Source organism: Amphiura filiformis, chromosome 9, assembly GCF_039555335.1.
Source record: "Amphiura filiformis chromosome 9, Afil_fr2py, whole genome shotgun sequence".
Taxonomy (NCBI): Eukaryota; Metazoa; Echinodermata; class Ophiuroidea; order Amphilepidida; family Amphiuridae; genus Amphiura; species Amphiura filiformis.
In genome coordinates this window covers 43,542,736-43,564,754 of record NC_092636.1, presented here as the reverse complement: position 1 = coordinate 43,564,754, position 22,019 = coordinate 43,542,736, and the positions used below count along the sequence as shown (strand labels likewise).

The 22,019-nt window shown below is 37.5% G+C and overlaps 1 protein-coding gene across 1 annotated transcript; it reads left to right on the top strand.

Annotated features, from left to right (window-relative positions):
* Positions 1-6,154: 6,154 nt before the first annotated feature.
* LOC140160091 (uncharacterized) lies at positions 6,155-12,432 on the top strand. Its single transcript, XM_072183364.1, has 2 exons — positions 6,155-7,726; positions 12,256-12,432. Exons 1-2 carry the CDS (start codon positions 6,155-6,157, stop codon positions 12,430-12,432), a joined length of 1,749 nt encoding a protein of 582 aa, XP_072039465.1.
* Positions 12,433-22,019: the final 9,587 nt, after the last annotated feature.

The window sequence follows — 22,019 nt, the reverse complement described above, 5'->3', positions numbered from 1 at the left end:
GCCCTTAACAATGCTTGAAAATTTGAAATGTGGAGTAAAGAGATACCAAAACCAAATAAGAATTGTAATACAAACTGTACTATGATATTATGATATCAAAAGGGCATAACGTTATGAGTGATAAACTCTATGATAAAACAAAATCTATGATAACGGCAATTATCTGTTTCTAATGTTTATAAAGCTATATCAGCACAAACACAATTTGATCGTTTACGAAAATTTAAAAGACCATTTTTCGATTTACTCATTTGGAGGATCGTCAAATCGTAATATTCATCAAATAAAATCCATAAGTCGAGGCCATGCATTTAACATGTCTTTTCCTAGATTGAGCCATATGTTGACCCAAATACCGGCAAACACCACAAAATACTACGAGGATAACCACCGCACTAGCGAAAATCCCGTGGATACCGTTCGATGAATCCCGGGTACCAAGTTTTTTCATTTCCTCCTTAACTTCCGATAGCAAAAAGCAGTGTTCAGGGTAAGGGTTAAAGGTTAAAGACAAATTAAAGATGTTCCATCTACATTGACCAATTTTTCAGGTTTATTCACTAGTCTAGAGGTTTACATGGCAATTTCGGCAAATCAGTTAAATCAAACTTGTCCATGAAATCTATATATCATTACGTTAATTTTGGTCACGACCTTCTTCACATTCTTCCGCGACATTGTATCATAGAGCAATAAAATTGATCAAGATTGTGGTAATTCTGGTATTCAACAACTCTTCCTATACCTTTGTACAGGAGCCAACCATTATTAATCCGTGACGAATCCACACTTTGCCAGTAGCGTATACGCGGACGCAAGTTAATAGAAGCGCATATTCACAATTCCCGTTAGCGCGTAATATTTGCCATGCATGGAACTTGTGTGCGCTATAATGTTCTTTTCATTATTTTGGAGGAAGCTGCTAAATACTGCCCTTTTATCCTGTAGTTCTTTTGCTGCTATCAATAAAAAAGCATCTATCTTCTTGTAATGGTGATGGCAATGACTACACTGGACATTCTTCATGAAATAATCCTGTGAATGAACTCTCTTCACGCGGATGTCGACTGCAGACGACATGTTTAAAAAAAAACACTAAAATTCAAAAAATTTTCATGACCATATTTGGAATCAGCATGAAAAATGCATTAAAATGAGTACAAACAAGCCTAGTATTGGTTCAGTAGTTCTTTTTCCGTTGAAGGGCATGGCTAGCACGCAGAGCATTAAACAATTTTTAGCTTGTTTTCGTTGTAATTTTGAAAGAGATTCAATCATATTTCACCGTTATTCATCAATTGCATCTAGATACATGGTCATGAACTTTAATTCTCTTTACTAATTTTGTTTCAGCAATGCCCCACCAGCTTAAGACACAAAATGGGCCGTAACAAGGCGTTTAAAGGAAAATATGTTGCTAATGTTCCCATATTACTATTACCTGAACATGTGACCAAATCTGAGTACAACCGTCTGAAGCATTATCGAGATATGATGGGATGGAAACAGAGTAAATATAGATGTATGTGAAGTTTATAACTTGCTCTCATATATTTACTTGTACTATTGATAATGTTGTTGTAACACTGTGTAACTGGCATTACATTACCTGAGTATACTTATGTGATATTTACTCCACATGATATACTCGTGCGATACACTACACACTTTTCATGTTCATTCACCTGTATGGGAAGAAACTTGTGCACAGAAAATAGGGAAAGGATTCAGCAAAACAAAGGAGCGGAAAAGCCACAGAGCGTGAAATTGCATAACAAGGCATAACTTTAAGAGCCAACGCCCTTTATATCAGTTTTGTATTTAGTTACTGACTAACTTGTATATATACTGCGATGCTGATTCAATCATATCAATACAACCCTCCTGGATTAAATATTTATGTAGTAACCATTTCTTCATTTTTTCAGTTATTACAAGAACGATGGCCCTTCTGAATACTACCAGTAATCAATTCCTATTTGACGATTTACTGGTTAATGACAATGCTTCTAACGGAACTTGTACACGCTGTGCGGTAGTAGGGAATGGAGGATCTTGAACGGGTCGAAAATTGGCCGTGAAATTGATTCGCATGACTACGTGTTTAGGCAGGTATTTTTTTGTCTTTTAGGCGTTTGTGTTAAACTAAAGCGCATTCATACTCTCACACGAGAATAGAGAGATTGCGATAGTCCTAGTCTATACGACCTGCGCGGTTCGTGCATTCATACGGGCGGCCATATATGCGTTAATGCATGCGTACATATCGCTAGTCTCGATTCTAAGCTGGATTGTGCTTCATCGTCAAGCCGGTGTCGGTAGACCTGGGCAGATGTTGGTGCCATAGTGTCCCTTTGGGCAAGGTGCTTTGCCCGCTGTTATTTTTAGCATACATTGATGACATATCAAACAATCTGAAATCAGAAGCCAGACTTTTTGCAGACGCCAATTCGTCTACCGCCGAATTGTGAATGACATTGATCATATCCTGGCAAATGAAATTTAACACCAAAAAGCATTTTGTCATGCCCGGTTAACTCAAATCAGAAATCCCAAAATGTATAGTTACACGATTGGAGCACGCATATTGGAGAAAACAGACAATCATCCACATCTCGGTGTCAAACAAGCTTTCATGATCAAAACACATAAACAACATAACATCAATAGATCCACAGGCTTCATTAGAGGTAACCTATACTCCTACCCCAAATCACTGTTCCTAGTTAAACCAATATTCGAGTATGCTAAACACAGTTTGGGACCCGCACCAAAAAAGCCTCATAAATAAATTGGAGAGGATCCAAAAGAGGTACAAGACTCACTACAAATACTTAACTTAACAAATAATTAACCCAGTTTTGTCACCCCTTCCTCAAACAGCCCAAAAAGGTTGCCCCAATTTTTTTACGTACAAAAAAAAAAGGATTTATAGGCGCTACCGCCCCAAAAGCAACACATTTTGATGTATAGTACAATTTTTACATTTTCCGCCCTTTTTCTTTACTAATTCTTTTTGCCGCCCCTTCTTCTTCCGCTGCCCCTTCGATTTGGCCACCCCCTGCTTTGACTCCGGGGGGCTGGCGCCCCCAAAGCCCCCCCCCCAAAAAAAAAAATACGCGCATGCTTAAGAAAACAAGCATCACAAATCTCATCAAAGACTTCGGTTGGGATATCCTTCAAACCAGGTGTCATGCACACAGACTGACCATTCTCTAGAAAGCCAGAGAGGGCCTCCTGGCTCTGCCGGTGGATCACTTGCTTAGACTAAACCCAGTCAATCGCGGCATGCTCACCCAGAAACAAACCAGATTATAACAAGCACCAAAAACTGTCCTAAGTATTCTTATCTCCCAGTCTTCCGTAATCTATTCGATTCGATTCGATTCGATTCGATTCGATTCTATTCTATTCTATTCAAGCACCTCGTCGTTGTCTTGTCTTCAAACCTTGAGTGTGGTCCCCATGTTGACACTATCACTAGTATGGCCCAACGTTTGCTTGGCTTTATCCAAACAACGGTTAGATCCAACGATCCGGATACCACGAACAATTTTCTTTGCTTTGGTGAGACCTATCCTGGAGTACTGTGCTCCAGTTTGGTCCCTAACAGAGAGGGTGACAAAAATAAGCTGGAAGAGGTCCAGAGAAGTTACACCAATGTTTTTGCATCGCAGACGAACTGACGCTTTCTATATTTCCCTCTTTGTCGCATTCCCTAGCAGTAAAGGGGTCATGCAGCCCAAAGTGCTCTATTTAACGATTTCATAGGACAGATGTTTCAAATGGACAAATCATATATCAAAATGTTCAGAAGAGTCTGGAGAATCTTTTCTGCCATGTTGTCAAATTGGTAACCCGCGCGTTCTATTCCGTTTCCAGTTTTTTGTACTATTGTGTTTGTTTTAATAGCAAAATCCCACGTGCCCTAAATGATGACTTATATGTTTTTTTATCTTAAGGTGCACTTTTGCACCACATTTTGAAAGTAGTGGTGCAATTTTATCTGACGCTTTGAAGCGCAGCACATAAAGTCAGTACAATGTGGTTTCACAATTTTGTACCACATTTTAAAGTTGTATCGCAACATGCGAATTTTGGGGTGCGAATTGCACTGCGATAGGGGTTATTTCGAACCCTTCAAAACGCGCATTCCTATTCCCACGTATATCCCACACATATTCGACTCATTATATTTCCATTTCGTGAACTTAATTTGCAGAACTAATGAGGCTATCACAGCCGGACACGAAAATGATGTAGGTAATAAAACTTCATTTTATTGCTTCGGAATGGTAACTCTCTCCAATGCCGTCACGGGCAGTAAACGCTTCTCGGCGCCTCCATGGAATCCAAAGATAAGATACGTATTTTTTCCAGAGAATGATTGGGCGTATCGATACATTTATGCTGCATTGACGAATGGTACCTTGCCCAAGGGAAACAATGGAAAAACCAAAGAAAGGTAATCTAATAAACTGCCCGATTGTGCTAAATTGTGGTAAGTCGCAAATTGTGTGCCAAATTCTCCCTAAATAGCTGAGAGTAAAATGACACTTCGTGATCCACATGATCGTGAGCCTCGTGCCATCAGAAATGTTTGTTTGCATAAATCATCTTGCAGATTGGGTCGTTTGACAAAGACATTGTCATATTGGTATTTTCCGGTTGATAACAGCTAATAATAACACAATGACTTATAAACTGCTCAATAAAAGTTTGGAAACTTACCAAAACAGTTTTATATCAGAAATATTTGAAATCTATTTCCATATTGTTTCATATCAATACAAGCATCGTTCTTTCTTGTCAAAAATGACACCAAATTTGTGATCATAACTTATTCCATTGTTGAGTAACTCTCTTCGAAAGACAAGGAGGTCTCAAACAAAATGTGCCAAATCTGTCATTGTCTGCGCCATTTGCATCAGTAAACATGAATACGGAACACCACACAGTGTTTCATTAAAAACGGTTTCAAAGTGCTGCCAGTCTGATGTACCGGTCTTCCTTTTCTTCTTCTTCTAGAGTACCGCCCAATCCTCCTTAGGGAAGCTGACGAGCAGGGATGAGTGTGCATGCAAAAGTTTTAATTAGTCTTTGATTCCCAAATCCTTAATGTGGAAATGGGTGTGTTTGTGGAGTGCTTCTTTAAATTGATCTGGTTCTACGATAGATGATATTTCCGGTGGCAGGTCGTTCCAATCTTTGATTGTTCTTGGAACATACGAGACGAAACTTGACTTTTAGCTTGGAGATCATACTGCAGGAATATACAAAAGTTGCCGCAATGTGATTATGAAGTATGCCAGCCTCGAGCTGACCAATAGCTCGAGCCTTATCCAGGTCTGCTAATCGAACCATGTGTGATTAGAACTTGCAAATGACCACTTAGATTCTTGAACAAATTTATCAGGACTGTTCATAGGAGAATTGTTAGTTGTGATTTCTTACGACTAGTCCAATAAAATATCCACTTACTTGCAGACGTTTCGGAAACTGTCAGTTTCCTTTATCGATGCTATTGATGTAATGACGATCTGTATACAGCTGATGTTGACTGCTGCTTAGCAACTGAGTTGCCAGTTGATTTCTTGTCAGTTATCAGATCGTCAAAAACGGAGTCCCCTCTGGAGGGTCAAATCTCGTCTCATCTTACGAGAGTTCGCGAGAATACGTATGTGAAAGCAAAATGTCGTCAAGTACGCAAGTTGCAGAATTTGGCAGAGAAAAATCAAAACAAAGCTCCGATACACAGAGGTCAAACCGTTGCATCGGAACCAGATCTCACCGGAACACAGATGAAGAAATGGGTTATCAATTTATCTAAATACAAGTTAAGTGAGCCGCAGACCAAGGTGCTTGCAAAAGGTCTGAATTACGCCGTGTCGCCTCCCGATGTTTGTACTGACGAATTTGTCCTTGCTACGGAGCTTGCATGTAAGAACCTACCGTATGCGGATGCAGTTCAACTGAGATCCAAGTAGCTAGCACGTTGAGATCATCGAAACCTCCGAAATCAAACGTGAGTAATGATGAAAGAAAGGCCATTAATGTGCTTAAGAAAGAGGACTCAATAGTTATTTTACCTGCTGATAAGGGGAAAGCTACAGTTGTTTTGGACAAGCAGGAATACAATGAGAAGGTTGACAAAATGCTTAGTGATACCAAAACGTATGAGCAATTATCTGCTGATCCTACTCCTAAATATAAGAGGAAGTTAGTGTCTATTTTATCCAGACTGTCAGATGAGGAGAAAATTACTAAAGCTAAATACAAACAGCTGTATCCTACTGCTGAGAACGTTCCTCGTTTGTATTGCACGCCTAAGATCCACAAACCTAATGCGCCTCTTAGACCAATTGTTGACTACACTTCCACTATAGGTTACGAGACATCTAAATGGCTTGCGGACATTCTGGCCCCTATGGTAGGGAATTCAGAACACCATGTGGTTAACTCCAAGCAGTTAGCAGAGGAGATGGTAGACGTGGTTATTGAGGAAGGGGATATCCTAAACTCTCATGACGTGGTCTCGCTGTTCACGTGTACACCTGTCAACAAAGTACTTGACATTGTGAAAGAAAGATTGCAGAAGGGAAGTTGGCTTAAAGAATACAACAAGTCCTATGGTTACAATCTGGCAACAGAAGACGTGGTGGAGTTACTTGATTTTATTTTGTCTACAACATACTTTACCTTTCGTGGGAACATCTTCAGACAGCGCTTCGGAGCAGCCATGGGCAGTCCAGTGTCACCGTTGGTAGCTAACATCTTCATGGAACACCTGGAAGGGACTGCGATTGCTACGGCGTCTATGGAATGCAAACCGAAGCTGTGGAAAAGGTATGTCGATGATATCTTGGAAATTGTAGCTAAAGATGAAGTTAACGCCCTCACCGACCACCTCAACCAAGTGGACGACACAGATTCAATCAAGTTTACCTATGAAGAGGAGAAGGATGGTAAGATCCCGTTTTTAGACGCCTTGATTGTTCGACGAGATGACGGATCGATTAAATTACTGGTGTATCGGAAGGCAACACACACCGACCAATACTTGAACTTTAGGTCGCATCACCCTCTACACCATAAATTAGGGGTCGTCCGCACACTCATGGACAGAAAGAACAGAATTGTCACCGAAGATGAAGACAAAGAAAGAGAGGACGATCACATCAAAGGCGCGCTTCAGAAATGTGGCTACCCGGATTGGAGCATCAAGAAGGTGAAAGATCAGATGGCAAAACCAAAGTCAAAGAAAGAGAGAAAGAAGAAAGACGATTCGAACAAGTCTAAAGGGTTGGTAGTTGTTCCTTATGTGGAAGGTGTGTCCGAGCGCATTTCTAGGGTTTTCAAAACATATAACATCGCCACGGCTATGAAACCTCATTGCACACTTCGCAATCTCTTAGTTCATCCAAAAGACAAGCGGGAACCCCATAATTCTACCGAGGTGATATATTCCATTCCTTGCAAAAACTGTAATTCAGCTTACATCGGGGAGACAGGCAGGAAATTTGGGAAAAGACTTGACGAACATAAGACTGAGGCTGAGAAAATCGGAGACAACATCAAAACAAGAGCAACGAGAAAGGCATCACAGTCTGTCATCCACAAGTCGGCTATCACAGACCATGTGGTTGAAAACAATCATGTAATCGATTGGGATGAGGCTAAGATCGTGGGCAAAGAGAGCAACAGATATAAAAGGTGGATCAAAGAGGCAATTACCATCAGAAAGCGGGGCAACACCATGAACAGAGACGATGGGGCAATACAACTTGAGTCACGTTTTTGACGATCTGATAACTGACAAGAAATCAACTGGCAACTCAGTTGCTAAGCAGCAGTCAACATCAGCTGTATACAGATCGTCATTACATCAATAGCATCGATAAAGGAAACTGACAGTTTCCGAAACGTCTGCAAGTAAGTGGATATTTTATTGGACTAGTCGTAAGAAATCACAACTAACAAATGACCACTATACAGAAGTGACCAGCAAGATAGGTTGACTTGCGTTGATCCGTTTGAAGCCACATGTAGTAAAATTGCTAATCCTATCCTAGCACTTTTCATTCAACATGATGTACTGCACACAACTTTTCATTCATTCTTTTATTCATGCATTAAACCACTCGTTCATTCATTCAGAGCAATAAGATGAGCGCAGATAATGGTCAGTTTGGCACATTTTCTTTGAGACCTTTATGTCTTTCAAAAAAAGTTACTCAGCCATGGAATAAGTTATCGTCACAAATGATGTGTCATTGTTGACAAGAAAGAACAATGTTTTCACTGGTATGAAACAATATGGAGATAGATTTCAAAATTTTCTGATATACAACCGTTTTTGAAAGTTTCCAAACTTTGAGGAGTTTAGTTTGATCAGCTCGTAATCAGCGGACTTTATAACATCACGGATTAAAATCAATATATTTTTTTGTAGAATTGTCTTGTGACATCTCTCCAGAAGTATTACAAATTATTAATTGAAGTCCTATACTTTGTCTACTTTCTTTAACACGCAAAATATAGACCAGGCAGATCAACTATACCACTCTTAACGTGGGTCTACTTTTCAGCGTAGTGGTAAATGCCTAAATTCCTGCCGATTACGAGCTGATCAAAGTATATGTGGCGGTACATGTAATTATACGTACTTCGAAAAACAAATATCTAAATCAACTGAAAGTTTGGAACTTCTTTTCTGGAGGATATCTATTAAACTACGTATGTCCTAAAAATCTAAAAAGAGGACGCTAAAGAGCGCTTGAATAACCCACCGATACACGCAGCTAAATCACAGTAAAAGTATTTGTTAAATTATGTTGAAGCCGTTTAATTCCTAAACAATGATTTCGGCTTCACATTATTCTTCCCAGTAACATGAGCCAGGATAGAGGTTAAGTAGCGAAAAAAACAGGAACTGGATAATTAATGTTCAGGAAACGTTGTTGATATTCTCAAGAGAATCTACAATTGAAAATTATCATTTTTTTTAAATTCTAGATTCTTTTACATTCACAGAAAACCATTCGTATTTCCAAAACCTTTAGCTGTTGAGGAAATTAAAATTGTTCATCCAGACTTTTGCAGATATGTTGACAAAAGGTTAGTACCATCGTTTATTCCGCCTTCATTTCGAGCAACATGTATTTTTGTAAATGCGCTATTATCAATTGTGGGGATCATTAAGAATGTTGTAGGTGATCAAAATAAATTAAAAGTACTGTTACTAGGGGGTTAAGGTTGCCGAATTCGGCAGATTTGTACTATGATTAACACAGAGATATTGTTATATGCCATGTATACTGGTGTGACTTGCATTAATTGGTAATCAACTTATCCTTTTACTGTCTAAAATTGTAATTTCACATGTCATAGTCAATGTAGTAGATTTAAGGGAAGGGAATAATATAAGGGTAGGCCTATACTGACTGTTTTTATTTCATGAGAGTGGGGTCTCATGGAGCCAGGGTGGGGAGCGGTTTTGTGTACTCAATTTGCTATTTAATTTTGTCCAAATTAGAATGTTCTGAAAGCCTTTTCAGGACCGTTTAATATTTCATTTAACTCAAATGTTGGCAATATATTTTGTTTGGAACCCTTCTTTGTATAGTTGATCTTGCTTTACATTCAATCCTTTCATTATATCATGGATAGGTCTACTATGCTGCACAATCTTGCTGTATTCTGTAAAAGACCCTGTAGGCCTTTGATCTATAAAATCTGAAGACTTGCACTTAACCTGAGAGGAGGAGGCATACTGGAGTTGCTTGGCCCATCTCCATGATAGCTCATAGTTATTGAATCCAACACTCCGTTCAGCACCGATGTTGTTGACAGGAGCCTGATGCAGATTAACACTGTGATGTTCGATAGGCGGGTTGACTCTCCAGAACCCCTCCGAATCCAAATATGGCTCCTTTATGCTTAAGGAAGCCTGCAGCGATGGTAGTATCGATCATGAGGTGTTTGATGATCTCTTATCTGTAGGCTATATACTGTGTGATGGCTTTGCTGATGTTGTTCTATCTAGTGGATGTAAACCTCTCCTCGGGTATATGAATGTAAAGAGGGGCTCCAGACCAAAGAGATTTATTGTTTGCTAAGTTTCCGAAGACGCAATAAAGATCTTGACTCGTTGAAAGCACTAAGTGGGGTGGGGGGGGGGGACTTTTACAATTGCAACAGAAGTGAATGCCTAGTACAGAGCACTGACGTTGAAGACGAATCAGACGTACACTCATAGAAATGACTTCTTGGCGCAATTCAAAAGGAGTAAGTTTGGACAAAATAGTGTAAAAGTTGCCAAAACAAAATTCATTTTAGTTATCCGAACTTAAAAATGCTGAAAAAGCTCAAAAGTTCCGTCAACTAATCAACTTTGTTGGCATTACTTAAAAATTGATGTTAGTCGTTGCGTCAACTTTTTAAGTAATGCCAACTTAGAAAAATAAATAAGGTTCAAAGAACCAATTAGTTGAGTTATTGTAACTCAACGTGTAAGTTGATGTAACTCGTTCATATTAAGTTACTGGTACTTACTGTTTTGAGTTATTCCAATTTAGTACTTTGTTACTTAATTCACGTAATTGGATCATTTTCTGCACAATTAACAGTATTCAAATATTTATTTTTGTAATCAGTGCAACATTTTGTATACTATAGCATACCTCTAGAAAATTATGCTAACCTAGTTTTATTTTCTGAGTTGTAACAACTCAATAAAGTAAGTGCAAATGAGTGCGACCAACATAATGATATCGAGTCAGCGTTACTCAAAATTGTACGCGTTGGCATTACTCGGAAAGTTGACGCAACGACTTACATCAACTTACTGAGTAATGCCAACGAACAATTTCTATGAGTGTAGAATGACTGTAGGTGAATTGAAATACGCATGTGACACTGATTTATCAATACCTAAAGGAAGCGACATAATTCAGGCTTCTGAAAGACTATAAGAAGCTATCTCCTGGATTATGCTAACAATTCAGTTAGAAACTAGATGTAGCTAAATTAATGTAACACAATAAACTGATGTCCAGATGATTTCAGGTTGGTTGAAAATCAAGACTCGTTCCAGAAAAACCTGTCAGATCCTTCAAATTTTGAAAAAGTGATGTATCGTCCACAAGTTGGGTGTATATTATATTATTAGTCCCTTCATACACTACAACTTGTGAAATTACCATTTTATACACTGAGAGGACAAGTTCATCCATGCATCACCAGTTGTAAGTTACACCAGTAATATTGAGTACTAGTATCTCTGTGTTAAGCATAGTGCAAGTCTGCCGAATTCGACAACCTTAACCAAAAACTTTCAGAGGCTATGTACAGGGGGGCTAGAATATTTTGTTTCAACCAAAACTTTATTTTTTGGTGTTTATATAAGTAGTCATATATTTTGAAGGGTGGCTCTCAAAGATTGTGGGTTAATACACACCCCCCACACTTATTCTTATTCTTATTCATTTTGGAATGATACTTTGTCAAGATAATTATATAAATATAAACACAGATTTGGTGTGTGAGTTGGTGTAAGACTTTAACATGTTTAATAGAAAATATAGAAATGTGATGTATATATAGATTTAATATTGGAAATCTCATCAACAGTTGGTTAAAGTCTAAAAAGTTACAGAAAGAAGGCAGAGCAACAACTGGGGCAATCATGCTATTTCTTGCACTCCACACGTGCGATGAGGTAAAAAAGTTAGACAATATGTAACGTATAGTACACTTTAACTAAATTCCATAATGTTGTGTCATGGATTGACTTCGTTTTGTTTACTAAATGTAAAAACATACTCGAAACTCGCAATACCATTTTAAACGCTCATAGTGTTACTCTAATAAGTATAGAAACGACAGATAAAATGAAGTTATATTTAAAATAGAGAAAAAAAAGAAGAACACTAAACAAGACCACTAAACGAACTTTTATAGTTGTAATAAGCGTTTTGAATTGAATAAAATGTTAAATTAAAGCTGGAAATTAATCAAAATGATTGCTATATGCTGTAAAGTGGATTGTTGGGACACTATTTGGGACATTTTGTACTGTAACTAGTGGTGAATACCATCAAAAGTGGCAATTCGAAAGTTATACTATTATATATCTTCTTTTCATCTAAATAAAAAGGGAATCAGGAATCTTCTGTATTTGGAATAATTTTGTAGCAGTGAAATCGTAATATAAGTGCATAATAACATATTCCACTTTTCTTCATACTTCCGCAGGTTAATGCATATGGGTTCATGGGTGATCCGAAGAAGTTTACATTCCATTACTACGATAAAAAGTTTACCAAATCCCATGGCTTAACTAGTGCTTCTTACCACGACTGGAATAAAGAGAACGATCTGTGGAAACTCCTCATTAAAGAAGGCATATTTCACATGTATACTAGGAACTAATAAATAAGAGACTAGTGCTAATGTTTGGTATTCAAATCTATGAAACAAAGGTTTGAAAGTGTTTTTGGCATGCGTGCAGGATATTAAACAAATTTGGCTTGTGATATGTTTTCTGACATGGCAAATTCAACTACGCGCCCCACCTCACGCTACCCCAGATGGCCGAGTGGTCTAAGGTACTGACCCGTCGGCCGGGATAATACGATCTGCGTGGGTTCGAAGCTTGGAAATGCCTTTGTAGGTGGGAATTAATTTTCCTATCCCAAAATATTTCTATGAGGTCGGGAATCCTGCAATTATTTTCAGTTACTGTGAGGTTAGTTTATCACCGCTCGAACTTACCGGCCACCGACTGACCGTAATACAACTTCGACAAAAATACATGACTCAACACTGACACCATTCGTCACCGCAAAGATTGGCGGCCACCACGATGAATCACTCTAATTGAGTCAATAAACTTCCTTTTAAATCGCTGATTGCACTCAGGATATCTTAAGTGCTGTTTTAAAACAAGCTTGCCGTAGATCGTGATCTTCAGCATTTTGAGTAAATTAATTCAATGGTTATTAACTTTTAACTGGCTTTGTGTTAATACCAGAGAAGAAACATCTTCTCTGGATTGTAGTAATAATTCGTCGGCCGTATCACATACTGACGTATTTTCAAAATACGCATTTCGAGAAAATCGAACTTGAAAATTTAGCGATTTTCTGCCTAATCTTAATTAAAACATTATTGTCGATTATAACCTGATTAAAAGTAATGCAAATGTACATTATTTTCAATGTAATCAGAACATAACTTATTCTGCAAAAAATCAATATTAAATAAAATACGTCACTATGTGAAAAAGATTAATGACAATAGTGCCGTTCAAATGAAAAATCCGTCATGCAAATACGTCATTATGTGAAACAGTTGCGCAAATACGTCACTATGTGAAAAGGACAAAATAGCAATTTTACCGTGCAATGAAACATTCGCGCAAATACGTCGCGCAAATACGTCACTATGTGAAACGGCAAATTCTTCAAATTGCAGATACGACATACTTGGCTTGTGCAGTATAGGTGATCGGCAAATACGTCGTTATGTGATACGGACTTTTCAAGGTTTTGCAAATACGACGTAATTAAATTAATCAATATCTTACTAATTAAGCCACTTTGATGCATGTCTTTTGGTGAATATATAGAGTAGAACATAACAAACTATTAAATGTACCAATTTTCTCAAAAATGTTAAAAATGTCGAATACGTCAGTATGTGATACGGTCGACGAATTATTTGTAACATACAACCATCCACCTTTTATGAGCTAAACCTATTTTGTTTTAATAATACTGCGGTGGTAATGCTAATCATCAATAGTCCAGATATTTTATTACTGTCTTAATAACAAAAATGTTACACCCTGGATACATGTTTTGAACATGTATTCTCTTTAATAATAGTTTAAATGACAGATTAAGAAATTCCTAGTGAACAAAACTTGCCAAAATACTGATGGAAGTAGGAAATGAAATGAGGTCCGCTACTGTTCAGAGAATTATGACCCAAAACAACCTTTGGACGGTCGGGTGTTTGCAGATTGATAAGAATTTAATAGTAGTCTGCGAATAAAATATGAAATTCGCGAATTATGAAATCTACTAATTTAATATTAAATCTACGAGTTAGATATCAAATTAACGAATTGAATATGAAATCTGCGAATTTAATGTAAAATCTGCGAATTTAATATTTAATTAGCGAATTAAATATAAAATATTTAATATTAAATTCGTCACTTCATTTAATATTAATTTCATGCATCTAAAAATAATTATGTCACATTTCAGCCACCATACATCTTGGGCATCCAAGGTTGCATCTTGGATGTCGAACGTTAGGCGTATAATCTTAAACGTCGTTTGATGCTATATCGGCCTAAACGGACTGCAGCATCTATTCATTTATTGTTTCCAATTTGAGTGCTGACATATTAGAAAATGTTACCAATTAATATTCATGAGAGTGTACTTTCAACGTCCAATTTTCGAAATTGGGTGAATTTTGTTTGGCAGGTGTGAAATACATCTGATTGGGTATTTAATTACGTAACGAATAAAGGGTCTGGCATCGCGACATGGCTGACTAGTGCTGTTATATGTTTAGTTTCAATAATAATAATAATAATGATAATAATAATAATAATAATAATAATAATAATAATAATAATAATAATAATAATAATAATATTTATTTATTTATTCATTTATTTATTTATTTGGAAAACGCTTTCATAACAGCGGCACCCACCGTCTTGGTGGTGCATCCATATAAACAAAAGTTAACAAGAATTAAAAGATGATACTGAAAGTATTTACAAAAGTTAACAATACAAACAGAAATACTAAAAAGAATACTTAAAATACTAAAGTAAAAATACTAAAAGAATACTAAAGCTTACTAAGTTGGCTTGCATTCATCGTCCGCCCGTGGGTCAAATGAAGTGAGGAAAAAAGAATGAAGCAAATAAAGCCAGCATCAAAAGCCAATTGGCCCCTGGGTTGGAAGCTGAGTGCCAGCCACTTAAAACTACATCAACTGGATATATACATTATACAATAGACAATATTGTAGTCAGTGTGGTGAAGAATTAATTACTTAACGAAATCATTACGTGCCTTCCATGTTCTTTTCAGTAAAGATTTACATGTCACATCAAAACAAACATTAGCCGTGTGAACTAAGTCACTAGGAAACGTTGGTAAACATTGGGTGCAGTCACCCCCAAGCAAGATAAGTAATTTCTCATCAATGTTGCTTGTAATAAATAATTCCCATACATATAATAGACCATTCCTTTCTAAACTTTCCTTCAATCTTTTGAACTCATTAGAACGAATATCATTATACACTCGGCAAGAAAATATAAAGTGTCTAATATCTTCTATATTACTCTGACATAAATCACATAAACCAGAAGTTTTACTATTATGCCAAGAGGCAACTCTACCGTTTAGAGGCAGTGTATTTGATCTTGCCTTAAACTTTAAGCTGGCACCATAAAAATCCAAATTGTCTTGAAGATAATTCTCCAGGTTGGGCTTATTCTTAAAACGTATGTAATCACACAATGAGGATTTATTACAAGCTGTATTGTACCAACTTCTATTGTAATGATCTTGATTTGCATCTTGAAACAATTTAACGTCGTTTATTTAATTACGTAACGAATAAAGGGTCTGGCATCGCGACATGGCGGTCTAGTGCTGTTATATGTTTAGTTTCAATAATAATAATAATAATAATAATAATAATAATAATAATAATAATAATAATAATCATAATAGTAATAATAATAATAATAATAATAATAATAATAATAATAATAATAATAATTATAATTATAATTATAATTATAATTATAATTATAATTATAATTATTATTATTATTTCTTTATTCATTCGTTTATTTTATTTTCTCTGCACTTATTCTTTCTGTGCCTACACATTAGGGAGGTATATCACTCCCTCCCTCTCCTTCCCCCCTCTCTCCTTCTCCCCCTCTTGCTTAAATTTATTTTGTCTTCTTCCCGTTCCCTCCCACCCCTCCCTTCCCATCTCGATCGCCCATCCACGGGCCGCAAGCGGCCCCTCGGGCATAAACAACTGTTTAGTCGTGAAAATATATGAATGAACCCCTAATTCATATGCTGTCAGGTCAGTTACCGATTTAATGGCGGAACTCTTTTGTCTTGAACAAAAGGTACCTCTCGATGAATAGCTTATCGGCAAATCAAATCGGCACAAAAGAACAATGCGTTGTGTAATCTATTGCCCCTCTATTGTTATTAAAACCTCCTTTCTATCAGCCATCAACTATAATGTGTGATATTTTGGAATTGCCCGTTGCAGTGGCGTCGTGGTACCAACATGAAGTGAGCCCAGTCAAAGATAATTATTGGATTACATGATGCAGTCATGTCTACAGTAGAATTCACCACGACCTTTGCAGGACTTACACCCCATTAAAAGCTATTAAACCAAGATAACACTCATTGAAAACAGCTCAACTGATTAAATCAGATCTTCTCTGGTTGTGCACATGTGTCTGTTTTACCTATGCGGTATCGCAATGAGCTGGTATTATAGTTTCAGTTGGGTAACCGATTATAAAGGAAACGCAAGGTAACAATGGTATGTGGGCCTTTGTTCACGACATGAGACAATGGTCTGCTTATTGTTAACCCGCATTCTTGAAATTAGCAACATAATGATTGTTGACTTAACACGGTTTGGAAATAATTTCTTCAAATTTTTTGGTGTTATCTGTCGTTTACATATCCTTCCTAAAACACAAAAGTGCGAATACTTCCAAACACCTAAATTAGCTAAAAATTTAAGACATGTTACAAAACTATATTTTCTAGAATTTCATAGAATACTTAAAATGTAGCTTGTACCCTTTTTTTTTGTGGCATCCTTCAGAAGTGAGCGGTCCGTTACCAATATTTTCGGTCAAATCTCCATTCAATTAACACGGGGAGTTGGCTAGCTATGAGCTAGCTATGCCTTGCCCTCACTCATATTTTACCAAAGTGCGACTATTTCTGAACATCTAACCTAGCTGTAATTTTAGGTCATGTTAGTGAAATATATTTGCTAGAAGTTTGGAGAATATTTTAAATATTGGCCGGTAATTTTTCACACAGTGATGTTAACTAGGCAAATGCCTATTCGGGGCGCTGTCTTGAGCTGCTGCCACTGCTAAATGTCTCTCTCAATTTGTTGCGTTCAAATGGATATTTGTTGCCAGATCTTCATGAATTTCTACAAACTACTAGAGCTAAGGGTAGTGACAAACCTGACTGACTTTTAAAAGGATTGTAGCTGGATAAGTACTGAAATTTCATGATGAAATTATTTTCTATTTTTCCAATATTGGTACTGTGTCTGTATTTTCACATACTTGGTTCATTGAACCTATATCTCCATCACTGGATACACTCTCAAGTGGAGGGATCAATAACTTCCTCAACTGATAACTCAATCACTTGCCCACTTGAGCACCTCAAGATGAATGGAACCAGTGCACTTCAGTTATCAAATACTGTAACTACTCAGGTTCAGCCCAATGCTGGCCTACTGCAGTATAGTAGACATGAACTCATAACACTACGTAAAGGTGTTGGTAACTGGATAGCACCTACCACCTATGCTAATCTTAAGAACTTTGGCATTTTTCGACCCAGGGGTATTCGTGGTGGTGTACGCACTCGTCGTCAGACCCCAAAATTTGAAACAACAAACAGTGCTCAAGAAAACTCCTCAGAAAGATCAATACCAGTTTTGTCATCTCATAGACCCCTCTCCACTAGAACTGAACATGTTGAAAAAAGATCTGATCGGAATCTAATGATTAGAAATGCATCTAATCTTCGTCCAATAGCACGTACTAAACCATATTCCAATCTTACTGTCCATCACTGGAATGCTAACCGTATAACAAATAAAACAACAACTCTGGTTGATCATGTTATTGAGTATGATATGACTTGGTCGTAATTGGCGAGTGTAAACCCCCTGGTTATGAGTTTTTGAATTCCCCAAGAGGGGGTGGCCGAGATGGAGGCGGAATTGGAGTTTTGTACAAAAAGACACTCAATCTGATCATTTCCCACACAGGTTCCAACTCTGTGAATTTTGAACATTTCGCTGTCACATTGAAAAACTCAATCCAGTTCATTGTTATATATCATCCTCCACCATCCAAAGTTAACGGTCTTAAAACATCTGAATTTTTGGATGACATTGAAATGTTTCTTGATGAACTGTGTGTTGTTCCAGAATCGCTTGTGCTTATCGGTGATTTTAACGTACATATGGATAGGCCTGACAAGTGGGACACAAAGAGGTTTAATGATATCTTAATGACCACAGGTTTTCGTCAATTTATTGACAAACCCACCCACAAGTCGAATCATATCCTTGATTTACTTATTACAGGGGAAACTGATGATCTTATTCAAGTACACGACGTCCATCCTGAGTTTTACTCCGATCACCACATAATTACTTGCATTGTTAAGTGTGCCAAACCTCCTCCGTTGAAGATTGTTACAAGTTCTCGTCCTTATGGGAAACTGGACCCTGATTTGTTCAATCAACTACTTATAGATCGCTTGGTTGATTTCCCCTACGAATCTGATGACCCCAATGTCTTGGCTGAGGCTTATGAGACTATAACGTCATCTGTCCTCGATGAAGTGTGTCCAGTCGTTACTAAAGAGCGTACCATTAGGCCGCAGTTACCTTGGAGACGCAAACGCAGAAGGTTTGAGCGAAAGTGGCGGAAAAGTCGGAAGGAAGAAGATTATGAAGCTTTTCAGACCCAGAAAGAACTTGTTAATAAATCAATTGTCACAGCTAAAACCGAGTACTTTTCGGATAAATTTTCTAACGCTAACGCAAAGGATATGTATGCAACAATCAATGGACTTCTGAATAAATCAACAAAAGCTCTTCCTGCTTTGGAATCCAAATCTGAAAAAGAAATGGCGGATGACTTTCTATCATTTTTTTATATCTAAGGTTGAGAAAATCAGAGCTAATGTTGATTTTGTTGATCAGGGAACATCACTGATCCTAATCAAGTTATTTGTACAAGTCTGCATGGCTTTGAATCTCTAGAAACAGGTGATGTTGAGAAGATTGTTATGAAGTTCCCCAGTAAGACCTGCTCCTTGGACACACTGCCCACCTGGCTAGTCAAGGACAATTTGGCTATTTTACTACCTATAATAACCAAGGTTGTTAACAGTTCTCTGTTTTCTGGAACATTCCCTGACACTCTTAAGCAATCTATAATAACACCTGTTCTAAAGAAATCAAACCTTGATCATAACATTCTTAAGCACTACAGGCCCGTGGCCAATATCAAGTTCTTGTCAAAGGTCATCGAGAAAGCGGCGTCATGTCAAGTAGGTAGCCATATAGACAGGAATGATCTGGGCGAAAGAAATCAGTCTTCCTACAAAAAGTTTCATAGCACGGAAACTGCTCTGCTAAAGGTGGAGAACGACCTTCTCCAGTACGTTGACAACAGCAAGACTGTACTGTTGGTGCTACTTGACATGTCGGCTTCCTTCAGAGGCTTAGAGATAGGTTTGGAATGTGTGATTCCGTTGTTTCCTGGTTTCGATCTTATTTCGAAAACCGTACCACCAGGGTGTCCATAAAGAATGCCTTATCCAATGAACACGTCCTCACTTATTCTCTGCCTCAAGGGTCTATCATAGGTCCTCAAGGATTTATATTGTATATTTCACCAATAGGGGATATAATTCGCCGTCATAATATTAGTTTTCACTGCTACGCAGATGACATCCAATTATAGGCTGCTTTTGATCATAAAGTCCCCGGGGAGTGTGAACGGACATTGGCTCGTATTACCAATTGCATATCCGATCTTAATATGTGGATGTTGCGCAACAAACTGCAATTGAACCAAGAAAAAACAGAGTTTTTTGTTGTTGCGGGCCCAAGAGTGTTAAATTTGGTGTCTGATATCCAACTGAAGCTTGATGGTAAAACAATTGAGCCTTCAATCTCTGTTAAGAACCTGGGTGTAACCTTTGATGGTTCAATGAACATGTCCATCCATATTAGTACCCTGTGTAAAACTATCAAATTCCACATTCGCAATCTGTGTCGCATACGCCGTTTTATTTCTCAGGAAGCCTGCCATCATGCCGTTAGAGCACTTGTCCTGTCCCGCATAGACTATGCTAATTCTCTTTTGTTTGGTGCTCGTGAAGCCGACCTCAAACAGCTACAACGTGTCCAGAATAAGGCGGCCAGGCTAGTTTTTGCTTGTGGACGGGACAGATGCTCTGCGGATCTCCTGAACTCCTTGCACTGGCTTCAAGTGAAGGACAGAATAAAGTTTAAAATATTGTTGTATGTCTATAAGTGTTTGATGGCTCCACCATATTTATGTGACCTGCTTACCTTGCTCAGCGACACGGTAACGCACGAAAATAGGCCCAGACTCCGCTCCTCTTCAGATACAACAAGGCTCTTGGTTCCACGATCAAATAAGAGAGCTGGTGATCATTCGTTTGCTGTTGCCTCTCCACGGCTCTGGAATGAGTTGCCTATCCAGTTGAGGGAGGCGGTGTCTGTGCCTGCTTTCAAGCGTTTGCTTAAAACACATTTGTATTAATGTTTGTTGTTTTTGTTTCTTGCTTCATTTTTGCCTGTATATTTTGTAAGGCGCTGTGCTCATTGTTAGAGCGCCATATAAGTGTTGATTAATAATAATAATAATAATAATAATAATAATAAATGCCTATACCTCTAACATACACTATTTGTAAAGGTCGCGCGTCAATGGTGAGAGCATTGTGTATAGGAAAACGGACAGTAACTGCAGTATGATTGGATGTGAACTAATAGAGGGCGTATTCACCTCGATGTGCGCTACTCCACTATACGTTTCAGACAGTAGAGGACACGGTTCACGAGACGTGCAGTAATGTCAGCCCTACATGTAGGGCTGACATTATTGACAATAATGATAGACGGTTATCAATTACATAGTATAATTGCAAAGTACATAGTCGATTTTTATTCGGGCTTTCGCAAAACTGGTAGCTCATTCCAAAATCAGAATTGTTCAGTATTGAAGTGAGTCATTATAACTATGCCATTCATTCAATAATATAAGCCGACGTATACTTTACTTTTTCTGTCACTAATTATATAAACTTTTTTCATAACCATTTACTAGTATTTTGATAATAAACATCATCATGATTTAAAGCCATATTATAACATTTGCTGATGAGGACGCCCAAATATCAACTATGGCATAGTCTAATAATTTCCCTTCAGTGGTGTGATATCCTATAGGTGTAAGTTATTGAAATGACCAGCTGTGATTCGTCTATGGTGACATTTGCCAATGGTGTAGTGTCTTAACTAGGTAGACCTGCGTGAAACAACACAATGAAATGGTATCTAAGATGTTGTGCTTTAACCGTGAAAGCGACTGCAACGTTGAATTTTTGAAACATTCATTCCTAAAAGAAGAAAAAACCTCAGTGTACATTTTTCATCATCGCGTCGACACAAAAAATCCGTTTCTACACACATTAATGTTTACACGGTTGTTAGCAATACCATGATAACTTGTTTCACGGTTGTTTGATGTGATCATTTATTATTTTTTTTAACAAAACATTATTATAATGTTCAATTCTAGACCTGAATAATACCAGCTATGACACAAATATTAACTGAATATACACATCTATTTTGTAGCAATTTTAACATAGATTTTCGTTTCTATATCATATTATTCATCTTTTTCTGCTTTTTTGGGGTAATTTTTATTCAATAAACTGTACATTTGTGTGCAAATTGAGGGCGCTATTTGCATATTTTTAAAATTTAAATTAGCCAAATAATATGAGTTATTCCTTGCATTTCATGACAAAAAGTTTTTTGAAAATTCCCTTGACATTTTTTCGTCTGTTTGCTGTTTTTCTAATACCAGTTTACAAGTTTCAACCCCTTGTAAAGATGCAGACTAG

Excerpts from the sequence above, each read along its gene's own strand:
- LOC140160091 (XM_072183364.1), top strand. The coding sequence starts at position 6,155 with ATGCTTAGTGATACCAAAACGTATGAGCAATTATCTGCTGATCCTACT. Across the intron at positions 7,727-12,255 it reads ATAAAAGGTGGATCAAAGAG|GTTAATGCATATGGGTTCAT; the intron begins GCAATTACCATC and ends ATACTTCCGCAG.